Here is a 21,861-nt window from a genome sequence, read left to right on the forward strand (position 1 = left end):
TGTAAACTCATCGGCGACGTCTCGGCCGGGGGGTTCGACGGGGGCAAATCCCGGCAAACCCCGTTGTGGAGGGCATAAATGCAGCCTTGTACAGCGATCTAAATTTAATCCAGACCTGGATAACAGGGATTTCTCACTCTCGGTAGTTTCAATTATCTAATATACTCTACTCTGGAGTAGTGACCCCCAATACTATTATATAATATATTGGAATTATCATTAGTAAAGATATTCGGAAACGGTAAAATAGAGCCTAAATTAGGGGGTATTAAAGAAGTATAGTCTCCAAATCAAGGGGTCTGGGCCTGGGGTAGCGCAGACTTTGTTTCAATGATTAAGTACAAGTTAGATTTGACTACTTCCTATTTTATCCATAAGGCAGGCCGTAGCTTTGGCCTGTGTGTCCATTTAGGAATAGTGAACCCCCTTTTGTAATAGCGTAGGGCTCGGCGGCTGTCCCCGGAACCTCAATTTAGCCTGCCATACAAGGGTCCACTTAAACTCACAAGTCACGGGAACCCCACTGTGCTTTGAAAGCACTTCAACGATATAAGCAATTGAGAATGGTGCGAAATTCATTGCGTCAAGAAGGTCTCACGCAAGAAGTATTGATTTTTCGGGTGTGCAGAGTGCAACGGCGAGCAATCACCGCCCCGAAGTGCACATTTCACCGATCAGTACGTACAAATTCGAGAAGCTACCCTTTGCGACACGCTACACCGCGTGTACGAAGTGTATCCCAGCTCATAGAGTTGTAGCAAAGCAGTAAAGGGAAACTCGACGTTTTTAACTACTTTGATTTCCCCCTGTAGAGTAAGTTCGACATGGCTCCCCTTGTAACAAGTACATCATATTGTGATTGATTGAACAGACTCAAAAGTCGAACAGCAAACTTGGCACTATTTGAAGACATGCGAATACTTGCCATGCATGACCCATATTTTGTCCTGTAGGTCAAGAATCCATTTGCTACACTGGCAAGAGCTCAACCATGTATTGGAATTTAATCCCCTTTGTCATGTCGCTATTGTAATCACCTAAATATGAAGGCCACAATATCGAATGAGGATAAGGATGCCTATGCATTCCACACGCAGTTCAGTAGTAATGGAAAGGGTATCTGCACTCCAACAACGTAGCTTACGCAGGGAACGGAATTGATTAGCACAACAAACACATTATACTTTCCTGGCAGTTTCTTTTAATTAATATTCCTCCTACGTCCTGCTCCGACTGTTATACCGACGCTAAACTACTCTATCAAAGTCCCAGATTTATCATCAATCCCTCTGCCAACATGCCCAGCAGGACGGTAGGATTTTGCTATATCATTGAAACAACCGATGCTAGTACTACAAATAACTCTAGAAGTTGGACTACAACCCTACATATTGCTATTCGCCGTTGACATCTTGCAGCCGTACGCCTTCTGCTTGCCAGCGGCGCCAATCCCAACGCTATAAACGGAAATGGATCCACTCTACTTTACGCAGCTGTCAGGACCGGTCATTATAGTGTTGTATGCGAGCTGCTTCGACAGCATGTGGATCTGACCGCTGTCGATGCAGCAGGCTGGTTACCGTTGCATTCTGCTGCAGAGGGGGACGAGGATATCGTACAGAACTTACTCAGGATATATGAAGATAATTTGAATAACATATTATGAGTGTATCAGGAGAAGGGTAGCAATAATATCAACCCTCACCTTGGGATTGATGCTTAGAATGCCCCCTTTGCTTGGCCATTTTTGCCTGGAAAGGGGGAATAAGATATTGCGGATCATTATCATCCTCTGACAAGCACCCTCCTCTAGTACCTTTCTATCTCTCAATATACGAGGCTTGCGACCCCCAAATGGTGATGTAGAGCGTCAGTGCTTTCTGAGAATGCCCCCACCTAATTTCGCGGACTAATTATCCAAATGTTACTTTTTGCCTTCGTTCTTCCTTGTGATTATCTTTTCTTTTGTTTCTCGCTGTGTTCTTTTAAACTTCTACTTTCTGTGCGTACAAGGTATGATTCGATTTTCAGGTTCAGCTCTACATCGGATGGGCTACATGCAAGTTCCAGAGTGGCGGGTTCGCGTCTTCGTGTTTTGATACCATCAAGGCAGAGTTTTTATTTTTCTCATTTCGGTGTCTATGTACAGATTTCGAGGACAGATTATGTGCTATCAGACATTGCTAATTGACGCCCACCAATATTTGATTCGCATGCATATCAAGTCTTCATCCACGTCGCTACTATTCTATAGACTGGGATACTATCAAGTCAATGTCTGACAAGTGTGATGACGAACGTACTCTGTAAATCATATCACAATCAGGACTGCAAACGCAAACCGATGGCGGATCTCAAATAAGTAGGTATTGAATATCACTGGTCAACAATTCCTGGCTGATCTATCTGTGGAAATACTAACAAATGTGCATATGAGCTACCTGGCCATATACGGAGATAGTCTAGGGTTAGGTCTACAGGCATGCATTCCCGAAGAGCACAAAGCAACGTGAGACTGGGTACAGCAATTACTACATACTAATCACGGTAAGCACCCTTTCTGGTCATCTGCCTTTCTAGACGTGTTAGCATGGCACGGTCTGTCGAGCCCTGTTTCTGAAGATCGCTCCGTACATGCAGCTTCCCTGCTTCTTTGGTTTTCCTACAACATCATACAAGAGACAATACAAGGCGAGCTTTCACCGGTGTGGCTGTCAGTAACATCGCCATTCCCCTTCCTTATATCATGAGGCATGCTGAAGTCGTAAGGGACGAGGCCATCAGGGCTGGATTTCGTCAATGTTGGCATAGGATGGCTACTCCAGCGTCCATAACAAGAATTCTGACGCTATGAAAACCACATATACAATCAACAGGCACTTTTCTCGAAGTCACCTAACCCTTTCCTGTTACTCAAGTTGAACAGTGTCATATGCAAAGTCCGGATCTTGAATGCTTACTGGGCCCCTTTCTGCTGCGGTGAATAAACAAGCAAGCGCCATCGGATCTTCCTCCTGTGGCTGGGCAATTAAAGACGAGTGAAGTTGATCTCTTCTGTTATAATCCACATCTTTCAATCAAGCAAGAACATACCATGTCGCACTGCCGGCTCAAACAGACGGCAAGGCCTTCCGTCGATCAGGGTAACTTTTGCAAGGGTGGCAGCGAAAGAGATTCAGAGGTCTTTTAACTGACTCTCTGCCGATGGAGTCGGAAACGTGTTGGTCCTGCCCAGGTACTGAAAGGAAGAGACCTCGCTGCTGGAATATTTGGATCATATGTTTGAACATCTTGATCTTCCGTGCCTCAATTTTATTCCTCCTATCACCACTCTCCATCCGGTCCTGTCTCAGTCATCTCAGTGATCGGGACAAATGGAAATCGACCTCATATTATGGTGACCTGATGCCGTTGAAGAGTGTCACGAACTGGAATCCAGGCTAAAGCATGATTACTACAGCGCCTATACTAGAGAGATTTGATATCCCGCGGGTCATGCTAACGACCAACGGCTCGTTACATGACTCCGAGACGCCCTCCATTATGTGCATACCCAAGGCGAAGAAGCCAATGCAGAATGGAGCAGGAGATGCTCGGGGTCTTTCCGATCCTGATCTCAGCGGAAGAAGTCCGCAAGCTAGGCAAAGACCCGGTAATAGCAGCCCGAGTCCCCGATGAGTTCGGCGTTGGGTCAGATGCATGCCTTGCCCAAACAGAAGTGTTCCATCTCCTCCACTGTCTTGATATACTGCGCGAGGCGATCTCCTACGAGCACTACTATTACCCAGAGTTTGGGAACAACCCAGATGCCCAGCACACGGCCCATATCACTCATTGTATTGACATCCTAGCCCAATTTATCAAATGCCAGGGCTCTGTCGACGTGATTCTGTTTGACTGGGTTGGAGGCTGGACCCAACCCTTCCCAGACTTGATGAACAAACATGTATGCCGTGGCTTTGAGGCGCTCCTGGCATTTGTGAACGAGTTTCACTGGCGACAGATGTCTTCCAGGCTATGAAAGGGCCACCTGATGGCTATCCAGTGCAGCCGGATCCTTCAATAGTGCCATACGTTTCTACAACTGTTCCCAGATGTTGATGTACCGCCTTGGTTTTATAAAAAGGAGAAATATCATTACTGATCATGCTGCTGAATGCGAAAGGGTATGCCTTTCGAGTGCAATGAAACATAACAAAGAACAAAAGGACATACAGTGACAGTCCAGAGCTAATTGACAGGGTATAGGTAGACTCGATATCGGAGTTGTTACCAGGATTTATAGCTGAATGCTGCCGTATATCCTTCCGGGAATGCACAATAATTGGAGCCGTCTGTGGTTTTCACACTCGGCTCTATTTTCGACGCTGTTGGCGTTGAGCCTTGAGAACTCAATAGATGAAGGACAGGCATCCTGACCAATTGTGGCATTTGTTCTGAGGCTTTGAGGCTTGTACTTATCATGTATCAAGCCAAGCTTACATCCTGTTTTCTTCGCGCACAGGGTACACGCCCAGGTTCTCTGTTAGACAGAAACAAGGCCAGAGCAAGTACTGGGATTGCTAAAACAAGCCTAGAGGGCGGCAGTGCTATCTAAGCGAAATACAAAAATCCAATATCTAAGACGAGCCCAATCACATCAGAATACTACACATCTGCTAAGCACCAAGAGCATTGTATTTGATGGGAACTAGGACTGAGCAAGAAGAAGGAATGATTAATAATGCCGTGAGACTAGGGTTGCACTATATGGCTCAAGTGATGTCTTGGATCCCATGTATATGACTCAATAGACTGACAGCTCATAATGCTAGTGAATTACCAAACAGATGTGTACAGGGGCGGTCATCCTGCCCACTGGTTTCCCCTGTGGGATTTAATGCTTAATTGGATTGCCCAACCCACCCAGTAGGTTCCAAACTAACCTCACTCAGAAATGATTGAGGGCTGCTGGAAGTGGGTCCGACGCAGATGCTCGTCCAGATTGTCTCTGCGGTTGAACGTTCTCATGCACGTCGGCTCGGGACATTCATAGGAATTGGGAGAGATATGCTGAGTCTCGACGTGCCGCTTCAATTCGGCTTTGCGGGTGAATACACCAGTATAGGTGCAGCCTTTCCACTCGCATTTAACAATGCCGTCGTGGCGTACGCCACTGCTGCTAGTGAGCTAGGCTTCTCAGGGGCTAGACAGGACCAAGATGGGAAAGGGAAATATACTTTGCTTTCGGTCCTCGAAGACGGGAATCCGGTCTTCGAGAGCGGGTCCTGGGTGCTGCCACTGTCATAGAAGGCTGCCGAATGGATGAAACAGTGTTGGGGCTCATGGGAAGATGATTAAACGCGAAATGATCTTCATTGCCGATCGCCTGAAGGTCAGATGGAGCGGCTGTTGCAAAGTTCAAAGGCGTGATATTATTTGGCCAAGTGTCTGTGCCACTACTATGGCTGGTATAGCACACAGTATACCCCGTTTCGTGTGAAGGCTGGCCTGAAAGTTCGTTGAGATCTGGGAGGAAAGGGACATTCTCGGGGTACGTGGACATGAATGAAGAAATGTTGAACGCATCTGGATTAGTATGGAATGTATGACTCTCGCCGTTACTCCCATTAACCCACGGACCTGCCCAAGTCTTGCAGTAAGGATTAAATGACATATTGACAGCACTGGATAGACGGAAGAGGGGTAAATATAATTGAGGCGATCCGACTTTTGCTAGAATGAGACTGGCAATCGAAGTGTGACGAATATGAGGAAAGACTCAACGAAGGACAAGGCTTTATACACAAACATGCCTGGGGTCGAATACAACCGTCCATAGTTCATTGCGATAGAAATTATTCAAAACGAGGAGAGCGCCGGTTCCAGCGGCAGTTCTGGCGGAATTATGCAGCCACAATATGACGGGCTAATCACCATGCGGAACATGTGTTCCAGGATAGGGCGATTAGGCACCGGGCCTTACCTTGCATACACTATAACTATAATTTACTGTGCGTGTGTGGGACTGCGGAACTGCCAGCACCACTGTGGAGGCTTCAGGTCTGATTATATTTTATGTACAGCTGACAAGATTCGTGGAAGGACAACGATATACGAACTTCCCCACCATACTTGCATATTTAGAAATGGCTTGTACATCCCTCAGCCTCATAGCCCAGCTCCCAGGACCCACCTACATGCAGTTCTGGCATACGAGTGTATCTATATGTATGCCGGGTAAGAATTGGATTTGCGCTGGGCGGAAATTTATCTGGTACGTGCCGCACGACAAGTCGACGACCTCATTCCCGACAGCAGGACGACAGTGGAATAACCGCCTCCCAAACGGCGGTGTGGACACAGGCACACTGAGGAAAACATCATCAACATTCTCTTTCAGTATTTCGCCACCCTACCACCTGCTTTCTGGATGTGGCCAGTACGACGAAGTACTCTTATTCTTCTAGACGAGTAGAACATCAAGAACTATACACAGAGGGCTCATACTATAGAACTAAATAGTAAATTAGTAATTATAAATTTATTTTACAAATACAGCGTGCGTGGCAGTTGGATTGATGCACGGTCATATCTTCAAGAATAATCCACTACTCTGAGAAAGTAGGGCCCGGGTTAACTTTCATCGTATTGCAAATTGCTGATAAATACTCCAATGCTGAGCACGAAGACGATGAGAGACCAATTAGACTTTAGTCATCACCATTTAAAGATGTTTCTGCGAATGTCTATTGCATCCAAGGCCTCTAACTTATACTCTGGTATTTGTCTCCTCCGAAGTATAGGATCATACCTGCAAGAGGGAGTTGGCGGGTTTTCTGTAGCCTCTTTCGTCTATTTTCTAGATCAGCAACTTCGGCTCTTTTCTGACGAATCGGTATTGAGTTAAGAGGCATGTTGCTGTGGTCGGTAATGCCGCCGTTATGAGTCCACCTTAGGCCTCTAGCGCGGCCATAATTCTTCGCACAGCCTCGCTCAGATACTCTTGGGGCTGTGAGAAGACTATTCTATACCATCCGCCATGCTCCGAGCCGAACAAAGAGCCGCTAGCTAAGAAGACTTTCTTCTGCAATAACAGTTCCATGACCGTTTCGCTAACATCCTCATCGCCCTTGACCTCAGGGTGGAGTTCGCGGTACTTCTTCCCCAGATTCATCCAAATAAAGAATGCAGCATTGGCTCCAGTTGAATACTCGATCCCGTTGCTCTTGAGCTGCTTCACAACGAAAGAATAATTCTCCGAAAGCTTCTCGCGGTTCAACCGAATGTATTCATCTGTGAAATCGACGTCTTCGAGCAGGAGAGATACCAGATGCTCCGAGACCCCCGATACATAAGAATATAGGCCAACGTTTCTTAATGCCATTAGCATATCACGATTGGCTTGTGAGATGATTACGCCCAGTCGGAGACCATTCGCACCAAAGTCCTTGCTCACGCCCCATAGTATATGAACGAGCTGGGGATTAATAATGCCTGTCAGATCGAGTGAAAGGGCGGATTCGAAGTCGACAGGCTTCGGACTCTCGTCGATGGTATTCTTCCACACGGACAACGCATATATTTCGTCACTAATGAAGTGCATCTGGTATTTCTGGCAGAGTTCCATCAACTTCACAAGCACGTATCTAGGGTAGCATCGTCCCAGTGGATTATGAGGATGGCAGAGTGCCAGTCCCTTTACCTTCCGTCCTGTCGTCTCCTGAAAACTCAACAGTGCTTGTTCATACTTCTGGACGGCCTCCAAACTGAACGGATCACAGTCATCGAAGCTCACAGGGACAACCGTTGCCCCAGGTCGCAGTGAAATATCCGGTATAAATGTCCCATAGTACGGTCTTCCCAGGAGGATTCCCTCGCCAGGTTCCGTTATAGCCCAAGACATGTGCTCGATTGCCGACGAAACACCGTTGGTAATGAACAGATGACTGGGCTCCACCGCATGCAAGGGGCGAAAGTGCCGGTTGATAAATGCGGACACAGCACGTTTTACTCTTGCTGACCCAGTAGGACCATCATTATACGTGAGTAGCTTAGCAGGCAAGTCGAGTTGCCGGTTGAGGAAACTCAACAAGTGATCGTGCATCAGAACATTCTCCGCAACGCCGACATTCACGTATCCATTCGGGTTCGTCTTTTCACACCATAGGTCGTTCACCACGTCCCACATCAGGTTCTTTGAGCCTGCTACTAGGGCGCTCTGTGCCCTTTGGGAGATGGTCGAATGTGTTGTTTCTGACTGCGACATTGTGGACGGTGGCTCGCTTAGAGGAGGCGAGCAAGGAGAGAAAGAAACGGATGTATTGGTAAACCAGACACCAAGTGGGAGAGGCACTTCAGAGGATATATTCTGGAATATCAAAGTTCTCTTCAGGCTGAGTCAAGGTGAAGAAAGGATTGGGTATACTTCCACCACCGACTTCGGCGTTATACCGCTTACGGACGGTTACATTCGGGTGGATCTCCGAGGAATGACCGAGAATTCGTTATCCAATAGCTTTGAAAAGATTGAAACTCGTATAGTACTGAGAGTCTATTTGCCAAGTGCTTGAACCCGTGACAATTCGACTTGCTCTATAGGCTATAATTATACAAGCTATATAATAATACGTGATAAATTGAGGGTTGTAATGAAGACACAACGGTCTTGATTCTAAAGGATCATGAACCCCAGAAAAATGAACCTGGACCCTGGCGGCAAAGTGCTGGTATCGAGCATAACCCCAACGGCTCGTCCTTACTTTAAAGTAAAATGTTTAACCTTGGTCTCCACTTCAAAACCCGAAGGCCAACAATCTTATCGGCGATCGGTGATTGCACCGGGTTACCGACGCGACATCACGGTAAATCTGTCAGATACAAGTCAATGCACACCTCTTTTACCTTGGGACGTTCAGATCTAAGATATAGGAACTACAGGAGACTTGCAGGTTCCCTCGTAGTGGTGCCGTGATTACATGCATTCTTTTGGTTACTGTGCTCCGGATACACATGAGGTTCACCTAGCCGTCTGGTCGCGCTACATAATATCATATTCTATCAGGTCTTTGCGATAAATCAAAACAAGAATACCAATTGCAGGGAAATGCTGCAGGGTGGATAGGTGGGTATAATTTGTAAACATCTATGAGGGCATGTGAGGAACATTCAATATATATTTTGGCGGAACAGATCTGGATCCCGGGCCACACTTCAAGCTAATGGCTTAACCTCTCCACTTCGAGGTCAACACTTTATTTAAACGATTTTAACCAACTATCTCAGCCATAGGCACGCGAGTATCCTATCTTTATTTGGGTTTGAATAATGCCATAGATGTATGTACACCACTAACTGGATCAAGTACAGAGAAGTCCACACATACATGACCCAAGCGCCCTTCACCGTTGCAAACGCTTGTACAAGAGGCGCGTAAATAATGATTGGATAGGGGTCGCCGCAATCCTCTGTTCACTTGTGAAGTACTATGTGTTTCTAGATATACGTAATGAACACAGTCTTAGTATGAAATTGGTAGATTTTAAACGGAACTTGCCCGTGTCAAGATCTTTGATGAATACATGATAAGAATTTTACTGCGGCAGACCAATGGCTATGGAAACAAATTTTGGTTGCGAATAAGGAAATACGAAGTGAAAAAGATCATCACCATGGCGCATTCTCATGTCCGCCAATTCGGACAACACATGAGGTGAAAACAAAAAAAGCATAGCGTCCCACGGCGGTATGTAATAATAATGACAAGGGGAAGAAAAGTAAGTCAACAGTGGAAAACAAGACACCGAATTAAAGAAGATACTCCGCCACGTCTGTAGGTGGGATGCTGGTACGAAAGAGGTATTTGTACAGACGTTTCACATAATGCAAATTCTAAGAAGCATTTACTCGGGCTTGCGTCCAACCATCAGGTACATGGGGGTGAAGAGCTTCTTCTCACCACCCGCCACGAGGCAGTCTCCTGCCACCGCCAAGCTGTCGGCGGTCTTCTGGGTGCCCTTGGGGGCGAGCCCAACCGTTTCCAAAGCGCCGACGAAGCGATGAGCGATGCCACGTCCCCACCATGTCATACGAGCGATGGTGAAGAAATCCCAAGGCGAGGTCATGTGCTTGAACGATCCGGCAAGAGGGTAGTACCAAGGAATAGCATCTGGGCGGTCAGCCAGATCTTCATGGTGAAGGACCTCAAAGCCAGCGTTCTTGAAGGCCTGAAGACCCTCAGACACCTTAACCATGTTGGAGATACCGTCTCCCTGCTCGATACCCAGACGGATCTTGCGGTGCTCGGCGTTGTCGTTATCATATTCGTCGGTCATAAGCCACTCGTAAACCCCAAACACACCACCAGGCTTCAGCACACGGAGGATCTCCTTATACACGCCCTCGAGCTCAGGAGCGTGGCATGTAGCCTCGATGGCATAAACAGCGTCGAACGAGTTATCGGGGAAGCTCATTTGCATGAAGTCACCCTTGACGAAGCTCAGTTTGTCGCTCAATCCCTCGCGCTCAGCATAGCGGGTGGCACGTTGAATCTGGTAATCATTGTTGTTGAATCCGACCACGTTGGCATCGGTGAATTTGCAAATCTCGCGCGCGGGACCGCCAACACCGCAGCCAACATCGAGGACCTTCATACCACTCTTGATGCCCATGGTGTGAGCCAGGTAGTGTTCATGACGGGCAATGGCTTGGTGGAAAGGCTCGCCCTGGGCAAAGCGGCAGAAATGGAAGGAGGTACCCCAGCCGTATTCATACAGATCGGTCGCCAGGTTGTAGTAACTGAAGGATGTTAGAAGAAAGATCAGTGGTATGAAGCTGGGCTTGGAATACGTACTGTCTGGTCAAGGTGGCATACTCGGCACGGCGAGCCTGTCAAAATCGTTAGACCACATGTATACGAGTTGTACAATCCAAGTAATCCATACCGCACGAATATCATCAGTCTCATCGGCGGCATCCTTGTTATCCCAGTGCTTGAAGTATTCCTCAACCGCAGCCTTCTGCGCAGCGGCGTCCTTTCCTCCAAGCATGGCAGCGAAGCCGCCCTGAGCCTGGGAGGATTTTCCATGGAGGACGCGATTGAACTCAGCGTCACGAGTATGGTTTTCTTGTTCCAAAGCAGTGGGGGCCATGGTGATGAACAATTGGCTTCAGTTGTGTTGAACGTTTAAAAAAGGGGTGGATTGGTGATGACGAGAATGCGGCAGGACAGCAATGACCGATCAGGGAACTTCTGAGTGATTTATACTCACGAAGAAACGAAAGGAAGGAAGAAGCCAAGTAGCCGGATAGGCAGCAAAAAAAAAAAGAGAGAGACGGAAATGAGAAAAGAAGAGGTCAAAAATAGAGCAGCGAAATAAATTCAGCAACCAAACAAGATCGACGGAAAGAAAGGAGGCGGAATTGCGACGATTTGACACTTCCCCTGCCAATCAGCTGGCCAGCCAACCACGCAGCGGCAGGCTAGGCCGAAAGGGACCATCCGGGGTTCTGGCCCTCGCGCCGGAAACACCTTCTTCCGGAACCGCGTTAAACCCCTTCGAGAAGGAACATGTGAGAAACCGTCGTATTCCGCGTATTCGATGTCGATGGAGATTAGAATCCACCTTGATTTGATGTTGCCAGCTGCTGGTGGACCCTGAACAACGTTCGCTTGGACACTTAATCTTCAATAATAGATTCTTATCGATGAGCAGCTCCCCACATACGCATTTACCTCGAAATTTTCCAACTTCCGTGCTCCGTTGAGCCTATCACGTGGGGCTCTGCCGTTATGTCAGCAAAGTAGCCACCTGAGCCACACCCAGCCACAGTTAAAACAAACGCTGCTATCGATAATCATTCTTTTGCCAGTCATTGAACGCCACCAACTCTTCACATCCTGCTTGCTCTGGGTACCCGCGCCATTTGAGCTAGGATAGCAGCACATCAATATGCCTCCTCCGCAGATCAAACAAGACTTGAACCGATCAGGATGGGAGACAACCGACTTTCCCTCTGTTTGCGAAACTTGCCTACCCGATAATCCGTACGTACAGATGCTGAAGGAGGACCATGGCGCAGAATGCAAAATTGTAAGTCAGCTCCGGTTGCAGAGCTCTGCATTGCTTTAGATCCTGCTGTGCTAACAGTTGAAAAGTGCACTCGCCCTTTCACCATATTTCGCTGGAAGGCGGACCGCACGGCACGCACCAAGAGAACCGCGATCTGCTTAACATGCGCACGTCTGAAGAATTGTTGCCAGTGCTGCATGCTCGATTTGTCATTTGGACTGCCGATTGTCGTCCGTGATGCCGCGTTGAAGATGGTTGCCCCGGGCCCCGAAAGCACAATCAACCGTGAATACTATGCACAGGAGCACGAGAAGGAAATCGAAGAAGGACGCGGTGCGGTCGAAGCGTATGAGAAAACAGACGAGAAGGCGCGAGAACTCCTCAGGAGACTAGCAAACAGCGAACCCTATTATAGAAAGCCTCGGCAACTCGAGGCGCCGCAGGATGAGGAGAGCGAGAAACCGTCGACGGACGCGCCGGTGGTACACAGCCGTTATGGCAATGGCCCAGGACCCATCCGCACGGCTGAGAGCAGGAGGGGTACGACTTTACCTGGACGAGGACGCGGAAATATGCGTGGTGGCCGTGGTGGTCGTCCGTTTCCCGGCACGGCTCAACTGCCACCCTCCCAAGAGGATATTCTCCCGCCTGCGGATCCTAATGTTACGTCCCTCTTTGCCACCGGTGTTGAGGATGACCTTCCCGAGCATACTTTACGTACCTTTTTCTCGCAGTTTGGACAGCTCCGCTCGTTAGTCTGCTCTCATCGCGCTCATTCGGCGTTTATCAACTTTGCTACTCGCGAAGCTGCCGAGGCGGCTGCGAAGCATTGTCAGGGCAAGGCTGTCATTCAGGGCTGCCCATTACGCATTCGTTGGGGAAAGCCTAAGCCATTGGATAACATGGACCGCGAAGAGCGTATGAAGTACGCCCGTGAAGGCCGCTCGGCCGCTCCGACGGTGAGAGCCTCGGGCTCAGGCAACAAAGCGATCACCGCTGCTGGCGAGGATCTGGGCAAGCAGGGCCAACCCCGGAGTTACGCTGTCGCCCCGCCCCCAGGTAGTGGCGAGGTTCAATATACCAGCATGTCTGGTGATTAATTACGCGTTCACATGTCCATAACTTCTCCTTATATTGTTCTTGGGAATCAGGAGGCTTTACTTGTATGTTCAAAGCAGGCGTTGTTATGTGTGTCTATTTATCTTTGTTACATTTATATCTTCAATCGAAATACCCCAAAAGACGCCGAAGGAGAGAAAAGTCGGGTATACTATAATACAATGCAAAAATGCAGGTGTTATCATGTGCATCCTTCGTAGGAAACTTCCACTCAGCGACACTTATGCCGAACAAGCCTTATGGATCTTGATGTCCTTGCCCGCATGCTTAATCGAATCATTGTCACCACGCTCAATATCATCGTGAATCCGAAGTTCTAGAAGCCGTAAGGGTTAGCCACAATTGATATCCAACGCATGTAAACCACTGTGCGATTTAACTGGTACGACATACCCCACTTGGCGGCTTCGTTGCCCTCCTCTTTTACTCCTTGTACAATGTTGTGCTTCAAGATGCTGGCCACTTCAATGGCATGGTTGATCTGCATGGGCGTATCGATGCCTACACGCTTATGTTCGTCGAACTGGCGGCGGGCCTCTTGACGAGCGGCGAGGAGTACACGAGTGTCCTCTGTGAGAGCGATAGTTAGCCTTAGAAAGTATTATCAAGCGAAGTAGAGTACTTACCATGGAAGGCAATGCGGGTAGCGCGGAGAATCTGACGGTAGGCGCCACGGGCGGAAAGGGATGGGGCAGCCATTTTGTTGTTTATAAAGTATTATGAATGGAAAGCTGCTCGAGAAAAGACTATAATCGTCTGATAAGTTCTCTTTGTGTTAAAGCCCGGGCTTTGCGGCGATCGCAGTATGATTCGAAATTTTGGCGATAACGGAATTGAGTCGATGCGACGACACAGATAGCCAACCAAATAATAAAGACAAAGGCCGTTTATAGAAGAAGGCTATAATCGATAACTAGCGTCAGACTCTGGGATCTAAAGTTGGGAAAAGGAGATAGTTCTTCGTTCCTGGCCTGGTCAATCCATCGCCTTCGATGACCTCCGAAACACCCGCCGCCTGATTGGCAGTTTCCAAAGCGGGAAGTCGGGGCAGAAAAAATAAAAAACGGCGTCTCAATTTTCTGCCATCAGCCCCCCATTCTTATCGCCAGCACACAACACTGGGTATCTTTCCCTTCTAAATTCCCCGAAGCACATCCAAGACAATTGCTTCGATTTAGTCAAAATGACTTCTGTCCAAGTTGTCAACGTCTCTTTGCCCGCCCTTTCTGAGGGTTGGTCTGCTGAGGGGGGCTTCAAGGCCGTGGGTACTCTCTCAGGTGCTACCCAGCGGAATCTGGAGCCTGTTGGCCCTCACTTCTTGGCCCACGCTCGTAGAGTATGTGTGCACTTTACCAAATTTGGTGGTTGAGTTCCTAGCGGCTCTCACTATTAGATATCGATATATCGAATCGGTGCTAACAACCCTCTAGAAGCGTCACCACCGCACTTTCTCCGAGGATGAGAGAATCCAGGCCCAGCAGAACGTCAAGAAGACTGAAGAGGAGGAGGATGACGAAATCTCCGAGGACGAAGACCCCATGATGCTGTCTCGGGACGCTAAGGACTGGAAGGTATGTTCAATGGCCTGTGTGTACCTTTTACGTTCAATATTCTAACATCTCTTTCACAGAGCCAAGATCACTACGCCGTCCTTGGTATTACCAAGTACCGTTGGCGCGCCACCCCCGAGCAGATCAAGCGTGCCCACCGCAAGAAGGTTCTGCGCCACCACCCCGACAAGAAGGCCGCCCTGGGTGACCGTGACGAGAACGACAGCTTCTTCAAGTGTATCCAGAAGGCCCACGAAGTGCTCTCAGACCCCGTCAAGCGTCGTCAGTTCGACTCTGTCGATGAAGCTGCCGATGTTGAGCCCCCCACCAAGAAGGAGGCCGCCAAGGGTAACTTTTACAAGCTGTGGAACCGTGTCTTCGACTCCGAGGGCCGTTTCTCCAGAATCCAGCCCGTTCCTAGGTTGGGTGACGACAACAGCACCTTCGAGGAAGTCGACAACTTCTACAACTTCTGGTACAACTTCGACAGCTGGCGTTCGTTTGAATACCTCGATGAGGATGTGCCCGATGATGGCGAAAGCCGTGACCAGAAGCGTCACACCGAGAAGAAGAACGCCAACGCTCGCCGCAAGCGCAAGAACGAGGACACTGCTCGTCTCCGTAAACTCGTAGACGACTGTGCTGCTCAGGATGAGCGTATCAAGAAGTTCCGCAAGGCTGCTCGTGCTGACAAGGACAAGAAGCGTCTTGAGAAGGAGGCTGAGGCTAAGCGTCTGGCTGAGGAGAAGGAGAAGGCTCGTCTGGAAGAGGAACAGCGCAAGAAGGATGCCGAGGAGGCCGCTAAGGCTGAACGTGAGAAGAACAAGAAGGCCAAGGAGGCCGCTAAGAACGCTACCAAGAAGAACAAGCGTGTTGTCAAGGGCTCCGTCAAGGAGGTCAACTACTTCGCTGATGGCGAGGCCTCCGCCGCCCAGGTCGACTCCGTTCTGACCGACGTTGAGCTTATCATGAGCAAGATTGATGCCGAGGAGCTTGCCGGTCTGGCCGAGCGTCTTACTGCTGCTGGCAAGGATGCTGCTGCTGTCAAGAACGTTTACGCCGAGGAGGCCAAGAGGCTCGTTGGTGCTGGTAAGCTCAAGGAGGGCGAGACCAAGAACTTCTAGAGTACTTATCTAGAAGGTACGACTTTGTCATGAACATAATGCGTCTCTAGCACAGGGTCCATGCTAGAGAGACTCGTCAAGCGATATGGGGCATAGCTTAAAAGCGATCTATAGATAGATAGATTTGGTTTTCAAAAGACTAATGGAGGCAACGATTTTGATGCATCTTATATTCTCATTCAGCTAGCGATTAAACAATGTTATAGACCCATTGACCATTCCGCAGTCCCGAAGTCGTAGTATAGCCCTCTTCAGCCTTTTGATAACAAACCCAACCTCCGAAAGAACACCCCGTATATCCTATGCCTAACTACATTCATATATCATTTATCTAATTGAATCGTTGTCTCATCCGATAAAATTGCATACCCATTCATTAATCTCATATCTCGTTACAAATAGAAGTAAAGTAGTACACTAGCCCTAACACAAACACCACACCAAGGAACCACCCCCGAATCACGACCATATCAACGAAACTTTCCTCCAAACAACATTCGACGTGCCCTTCCTTTCCTTCTTGCTAGCGTCCATCCTAGCCCACGTCTCCGCCTCAGCATTCACTTCATCCACACCGGATCTCAAATCCACATCCTGCGGGTTATACACCCACGGATCCTTCCTCCCAACGGTCAACCTATGCCCGAAATAAATAGCCAAGAAAAGGGGGATCCCAAGATACGCCGTCAAAAACCCACTAGCAGAAAAGTGGCCGGGGAAGAAAACAGTGAACCCATTACACAGCAACAGAAGGGTGAAAACAAACAGACAGATCCAAGCCGCGACGGGCTGGATTCGCGACCGATAAGGCATGACGATACCCTGGGCGTCGCAGGCGTTCCGGAAGCGCAGGAAGATGATGCAGCATGTGAGCCAGGAGGTGTAGCCGGAGGTGTTGGTGAGACTGACGAACCAGTTGAAGACCTCGCCGGCTTGCGAGCCGGCGTTGAGATAGGCCAGTAGCGTGAAACAGCTGCTGGCTAGGACGGCGTAGATGGGGAGCCCGTAGCTGGTGCATCGGGTGAAGATCTTGGGGGCGTTGCCGGCGACGGCGAGGGAATAGAGCGCGCGGCTCGACATGTAGAGGTAGGCGTTGCCGGCGGACCAGGCGCTGGTCAGGATGCAGGCGTTGATGATGGAGGGGAGCACGCTGATGCCGGCGTTGCGGATTGCGATGACCCATGGGGATGCGTTGGCGTCGCCCGTGTTCGATGTGAGGCCTTCGGCGTTGGAGGGACAGGTGACCCCCATGGAGAGGGTTCCGAGGATGTAGAAGACAACGAGGCGGCCGAAGTATCGGCGGGATGCTTTGGGGAGGTTCTTGCGTGGATTCCGCATTTCTCCACCCGTGAATACCATTAGCTCTGGGCCGAAGAAGAAGGAAAAGCCGGACCAGACCCAGACGTAGAGGAAGGAGGTAAAGCGGCCGCCGCTTCCTGAGACTATATAAGCGTTCGTTGCGCCAGGGTCGTTCCAGTAACGGAATCCAAGTCGGTCATGAGTAGGCGCTCCGCCGAGCATGATAACAAGAGATAGGATGATCATCCCAATGATCATGACTACTTTGATGCCCGCAAACCAGAACTCGGCCTCTGCGTAGACACCCACTGGACAGAGGTTGAGACCTATGATGACGACCAGAACGACGGTGACCCATACGGCGATATGAACGTTGTTTGGCCAGTAGTTGATGACAAGGCTGGCCGCGGTGATTTCGTATGCGACTATGATGCCGAACGAGTAGAAATAGAGCCAGCCTAAGGCAAACCCAAGGGATGGTGAGACGTAGCGGCTACAGTAGTATGCAATCGAGGACCCGGGGATGGGAAGGTACGTGCTCATTTCAATCACTGCAGTGAAAACGCCGTAAACAAGAAGAGACATCAATCCATAGGCAAGGAGGAGGAAGCCGGGTCCCCCAATTGCTAGTGCCTGGCCAGCACCAACGAAGAAGCCCGTGCCAATGGCACCGCCAATGGCCATCATTTGAGCATGGCGTGACTTGATATTTCTTTTGACCCCAGCTTGCTCAACATACTGGAATTGCTGGCCAGCTGAGCAACTTTCGACTTTTCCAAGACCAAGGGCCTCTTTCTTCCCAAGGTTGTCCTCATTAGCGTGTGGTAGACCTGAGGTCTCAGTCATTGCGAGGGATAAGTACAATACGTCTAGTCAAACAGGCAAAAGAGGAGGGATAGGTGTCAAAGACCCTAGAACGGACTGTTTGACCGGGCTACATTGTGATTTAAATGGAATCTACTGGTCTGCGCATGATACTCTCTCTGGCTCTTCTACCGATACGAGATTTAGCTTATCATGAGGCAACAGCCTTGTTTCTGACCTTATCTTTGTTTGATAAGGACATGACTTCTAAGACCTTCCCCAGACTGTCATATTGACGCTGTATTGATCGATGGCTGAGCGGCCAATCAAAAGTCAAACTGCGTTGAGAAAGTCTCCGCATCCCGTGACTGCGTTGCCCTTCCTGTTTGGGCGAGTATGCATCATTAGAGCTGGCGTCTTATCTTTTCTCCGCTTGGCCCAACCAAGGCCAGATGGAAAGTGAAGGAGACACCATCTTGTGGAAGCAAACACCTACTTGACGTTGTGTGCCACATGATTCCGTTTCCTCAGTGTGGGCCAGGAATATAGGTAGAGTCCACAGTATAAAAGACAACATATAGACCCCGCATCAACAGGCCATCTGGCAATTTCTCATCTACCACAAGAACATCAGTCAAACATACCAGCAGAAATGGGTTCTATCGGTGCACGAGAGCAAAACTACGACGTCTTGATAATCGGCGCGGGCCTTTCGGGCATCTACAGTTTACACGAGGTTCGGAAGAATCTTCCCTCCTTGAGCGTCAAAGTCCTCGAAGCTGGAGAAAGCGCTGGAGGTACCTGGTTCTGGAATTGCTATCCAGGTGCCCGCTTTGACTCTGAAACAATATCCTATCAGTTCTCATGGGACAAGGAGCTCTTGCAGGAATGGGACTGGAAAGAGACCTTCTCCGCACAGCCGGATACTCTGAAATACATTGAGCGAGTCTGCGAGAAACACGACTTACACAAGGATATTCAGTTCAATACTCGAATCAAGTCGGCACATTGGCAGGATGCGGAACGCACTTGGCTTTTCGTGGATGAGGCTGGTTTTCACTATCGTGCACGCTTCTTCATCAGTTGCTTGGGTGTTCTATCCAACCCGACACTACCTGCGATCCCCGGTATCAAAGACTTCCAGGGTCAGTCTTTCCATACGTCGCGCTGGCCAAAGGATTTCGACATGAAGCGCGACTTCGCCGACAAACGAATCGGAGTGATTGGCACAGGAGCAACCGGGATTCAAACTATTACAGAAACATCCAAAGAGCCCAGTATTGAATCGCTCACCGTGTTCCAGCGAACTGCTAATTGGTCTGCCCCGCTCCGAAACACCAAGATCACGCCCGAAGATATGGAGAAGGTGAAAGCTGAATATGACACTACCTTCCAGCGCTGTGCCTCAACACCGACCGGCTTCCTGCATCAACCCGACCCTCGCAAGTCTTCCGAAGTGTCACAGGAAGAGCGCATTGCCCTATGGGAGAAGCTCTATGCTGAACCCGGCTTCTCTAAGTGGCTAGGCACATTCTGCGATACTTACACCGACCGCGAAGCGAACAGACTATACTCTGAGTTTATGGCGAGCAAGATTCGAGAAAGAGTGCATGATCCCGTCGTGGCGGAGAGTCTGATCCCCAAGAACCATGGCTTCGGTACGCGGCGGGTGCCACTGGAGAGCGGATACTTTGAAGCATTCAATCAATCAAACGTTCACCTAGTCGATTTGCAAAAGACGCCCATCGAAAGGGTCACTGCGAATGGAATCCTCACTTCGGACGGCAAGGAACATGAGCTGGATATTCTGATTTATGCGACCGGCTTTGATGCAATCACCGGTGCTTTTAACGCGGTGGAGTGGCATGGAAAGAATGATCGACCGCTCATCGCCAGCAGTAACAGTGAAACAGGAAAGCGTGCCGTCTGGCTTGACCATCGGCCATATACTTATCTTGGGCTCATGGCTCCTTCTTTCCCGAATATGTTCATGGTGCTTGGCCCACACCAACCTTTTGGAAATATTCCACGGAGTATTGAACACGCAGTGCGAGTTGTGAATCAGCTATTGCAGTTCTGTCACAATGAGGGCTATACTTTAGTTGAGGCAACTGAGGAAGCTGCAGACATGTGGACTGAGCATGTGGTCGAGTGTAGTAAGGGGGCATTATCGAACGAGATTGATAGTTGGATGACAGGAATAAACACGAATGTCCCAGGAAAGACAGTTAGGAGTGTGGCACGATATGGAGGTAGTGCCATTGAATATCGCAAACGATGCCAGCAGTCTCGAGCGGCTGGTTGGGAAGGGTTCAAATTTGCACGAGGTTATTCGCTTTGACCACTCTAGGTTTCCGCAGGATGTTGTAGCGTTTTTCAATGAGACCATACCTGATATGAATCGTTTTCTTTAATTGTGTCCTCAGTAATGTTAAAATGACCACACTGCTTGATTTTGCTGTTAAAAAGCCCTTGGTAACCAGTGTTTGAATTGCAAAAGAGGTAACATTCTCTAAATAATTGGACTGTTCATTACATTTCTCACTCTATCTTAATCAACAATCGAAGTCAATAGGTGGGCCTCACCCCAGCAGTATCCAGGATCATTACATAACCTTGTTGTGATAATGGCATCTTTTGAGGTCAATAATTGTAGCATAAATGCATAAAGGAAGATCCAAGATGCGCATCTATAGTCTGATATTCAATTTGAAATCATAATTCCAGTACATCAGCAAAGCCAACCGCCATCAACATTATAAACAGTTCCCGTCACAAAAGATGCCTCGTCGCTCAACAAATGCACAATCACAGTAGCTATCTCACTGGCCTCAGCGCGTCGCTTTTGCACCGTTGCTTGCAGACCGCGTTTCACATCCTCCGGGTTCTCTCCCTGAGACATGGGTGTGTTTACAGAGCCTTGAGTCGAGTTAGCACTATCATCACCAGTCAGGAACAACAGCAGAACAAATATAGCCCTCACCTGGCGCAACACAATTGACTCTTATATGCTGGTTTTCCTTCGCTGCCGTTCTCGTTAATCCAATCACAGCTGCTTTACTGGCGCAGTACGGAGCAACCCCAGGCGAACCCATTTGGCCAAAGGCGCTAGCCGCAGAAACCTATGGTTAGAGTATTAGCAGATGCATATATCTATGGGACACTCTGTGAACAGACGTACAATGCTACCACCGGCCGTCATTGCCTTCAGCTGGGCCCTCAAGCAGAAAAAGACACCTCGTGTATTCACGGCAAAGTTGAAGTCCCAAGTATCATCGGTTTCTTCAGTAATTGGTTTGGCTGGTGTGATGACTCCAGCCATATTAACGGCGCCGTCCAGCTTGCCCAGTCTTTCTACTGTTGATTTGATCCATGCGTCAACTGACTGGCTGCTACGCACATCGACCACGGTGTACATATGCTTATCGCTTCCCGTCAATGACTCGGTAGCCGCCTTGACCGCCGCTTCGTTAATATCAGCGAGAGAGATAATGGCTCCACGGGATGCGAGTAGCTTCGCTGTGGCAAGCCCCATGCCGGAGGCTGCGCCGGTTATGGCGATCTGGTGCGAGTGGATGTGTTAGTGGTACATGCCGCAATCGGTGGTTGCATTGATACGTACGACTTTGTTTTCGAAAGATGCCATACTGCTTTACTCAAATAGTATAACGAAAGCTGTCTCTAATACTAATAAGTAGATTCAATGTTCAAACACTCTTTCACATCATCTACGGCCTTCCAATTAATTTATTACAGACACCCCTCTTTCAGAATTCTCCATGGCGGGGCTACCATGTCAACGGGGAAACCAACGCAGGTATAGGTTTCCCTTTATTTTTACAGTCATGTTGGCTTATCTCGCATGTCTGGACTGGCGAATGCTCTCTGGGAAGGTTTCCGGGAGTCATGTGGATC

General features: G+C 48.9%; 10 protein-coding genes across 10 annotated transcripts; 4 read left to right on the plus strand and 6 right to left on the minus strand.

Moving 5' to 3' along the window:
- Positions 1-3,094: 3,094 nt before the first annotated feature.
- On the plus strand, positions 3,095-4,101 carry BDV37DRAFT_272962 (oxidase ustYa family protein; the record flags this gene model as incomplete). The annotated part of the gene is made up of 5 exons (XM_032084982.1): positions 3,095-3,143; positions 3,236-3,397; positions 3,461-3,545; positions 3,577-3,979; positions 4,015-4,101. 5 exons carry the CDS (start codon positions 3,095-3,097, stop codon positions 4,099-4,101), a joined length of 786 nt encoding a protein of 261 aa, XP_031939664.1.
- An 825-nt stretch (positions 4,102-4,926) lies between these two features.
- On the minus strand, positions 4,927-5,656 carry BDV37DRAFT_284827 (uncharacterized protein; the record flags this gene model as incomplete). Its single annotated transcript, XM_032087587.1, has 2 exons — positions 4,927-5,155; positions 5,220-5,656. 2 exons carry the CDS (start codon positions 5,654-5,656, stop codon positions 4,927-4,929), a joined length of 666 nt encoding a protein of 221 aa, XP_031939665.1.
- A 1,058-nt stretch (positions 5,657-6,714) lies between these two features.
- BDV37DRAFT_252664 (putative aminotransferase) lies at positions 6,715-8,467 on the minus strand. The gene has a single exon (XM_032082464.1). It carries the CDS (start codon positions 8,246-8,248, stop codon positions 6,935-6,937), a length of 1,314 nt encoding a protein of 437 aa, XP_031939666.1. The 5' UTR covers positions 8,249-8,467; the 3' UTR covers positions 6,715-6,934.
- An 849-nt stretch (positions 8,468-9,316) lies between these two features.
- Positions 9,317-11,372, minus strand: erg6 (sterol 24-C-methyltransferase). The gene is made up of 3 exons (XM_032082465.1): positions 10,923-11,372; positions 10,832-10,866; positions 9,317-10,776 (listed from the first exon to the last, which is right to left on the minus strand). The coding sequence occupies exons 1-3, from the start codon at positions 11,127-11,129 to the stop codon at positions 9,882-9,884; spliced, it is 1,137 nt and encodes a 378-aa protein (XP_031939667.1). The 5' UTR covers positions 11,130-11,372; the 3' UTR covers positions 9,317-9,881.
- Positions 11,373-11,645: 273 nt separating this feature from the next.
- slt11 (Pre-mRNA-splicing factor ECM2) lies at positions 11,646-13,585 on the plus strand. The gene is made up of 2 exons (XM_032082466.1): positions 11,646-12,071; positions 12,137-13,585. Exons 1-2 carry the CDS (start codon positions 11,931-11,933, stop codon positions 13,148-13,150), a joined length of 1,155 nt encoding a protein of 384 aa, XP_031939668.1. The 5' UTR covers positions 11,646-11,930; the 3' UTR covers positions 13,151-13,585.
- BDV37DRAFT_161317 (LYR motif-containing protein) lies at positions 13,280-14,131 on the minus strand. Its single transcript, XM_032079167.1, has 3 exons — positions 13,796-14,131; positions 13,563-13,739; positions 13,280-13,485 (listed from the first exon to the last, which is right to left on the minus strand). The coding sequence occupies exons 1-3, from the start codon at positions 13,866-13,868 to the stop codon at positions 13,391-13,393; spliced, it is 345 nt and encodes a 114-aa protein (XP_031939669.1). The 5' UTR covers positions 13,869-14,131; the 3' UTR covers positions 13,280-13,390.
- A 136-nt stretch (positions 14,132-14,267) lies between these two features.
- BDV37DRAFT_252669 (putative ribosome associated DnaJ chaperone Zuotin) lies at positions 14,268-16,054 on the plus strand. Its single transcript, XM_032082467.1, has 3 exons — positions 14,268-14,505; positions 14,600-14,740; positions 14,800-16,054. Exons 1-3 carry the CDS (start codon positions 14,353-14,355, stop codon positions 15,841-15,843), a joined length of 1,338 nt encoding a protein of 445 aa, XP_031939670.1. The 5' UTR covers positions 14,268-14,352; the 3' UTR covers positions 15,844-16,054.
- Positions 16,055-16,302: 248 nt separating this feature from the next.
- Positions 16,303-17,988, minus strand: BDV37DRAFT_284833 (amino acid permease/ SLC12A domain-containing protein; the record flags this gene model as incomplete). Its single annotated transcript, XM_032087588.1, has 1 exon — positions 16,303-17,988. The coding sequence occupies one exon, from the start codon at positions 17,986-17,988 to the stop codon at positions 16,303-16,305; it is 1,686 nt and encodes a 561-aa protein (XP_031939671.1).
- Positions 17,989-18,598: 610 nt separating this feature from the next.
- BDV37DRAFT_295490 (flavin-containing monooxygenase) lies at positions 18,599-20,296 on the plus strand (the record flags this gene model as incomplete). Its single annotated transcript, XM_032089904.1, has 1 exon — positions 18,599-20,296. One exon carries the CDS (start codon positions 18,599-18,601, stop codon positions 20,285-20,287), a length of 1,689 nt encoding a protein of 562 aa, XP_031939672.1. The 3' UTR covers positions 20,288-20,296.
- Positions 20,297-20,677: 381 nt separating this feature from the next.
- Positions 20,678-21,592, minus strand: BDV37DRAFT_295492 (SDR family NAD(P)-dependent oxidoreductase; the record flags this gene model as incomplete). The annotated part of the gene is made up of 4 exons (XM_032089905.1): positions 20,678-20,865; positions 20,930-21,068; positions 21,128-21,508; positions 21,569-21,592. 4 exons carry the CDS (start codon positions 21,590-21,592, stop codon positions 20,678-20,680), a joined length of 732 nt encoding a protein of 243 aa, XP_031939673.1.
- Positions 21,593-21,861: the final 269 nt, after the last annotated feature.

The sequence above is a fragment of the Aspergillus pseudonomiae genome, assembly GCF_009193645.1.
Source record: "Aspergillus pseudonomiae strain CBS 119388 unplaced genomic scaffold BDV37scaffold_52, whole genome shotgun sequence".
Lineage (NCBI taxonomy): Eukaryota > Fungi > Ascomycota > Eurotiomycetes > Eurotiales > Aspergillaceae > Aspergillus > Aspergillus pseudonomiae.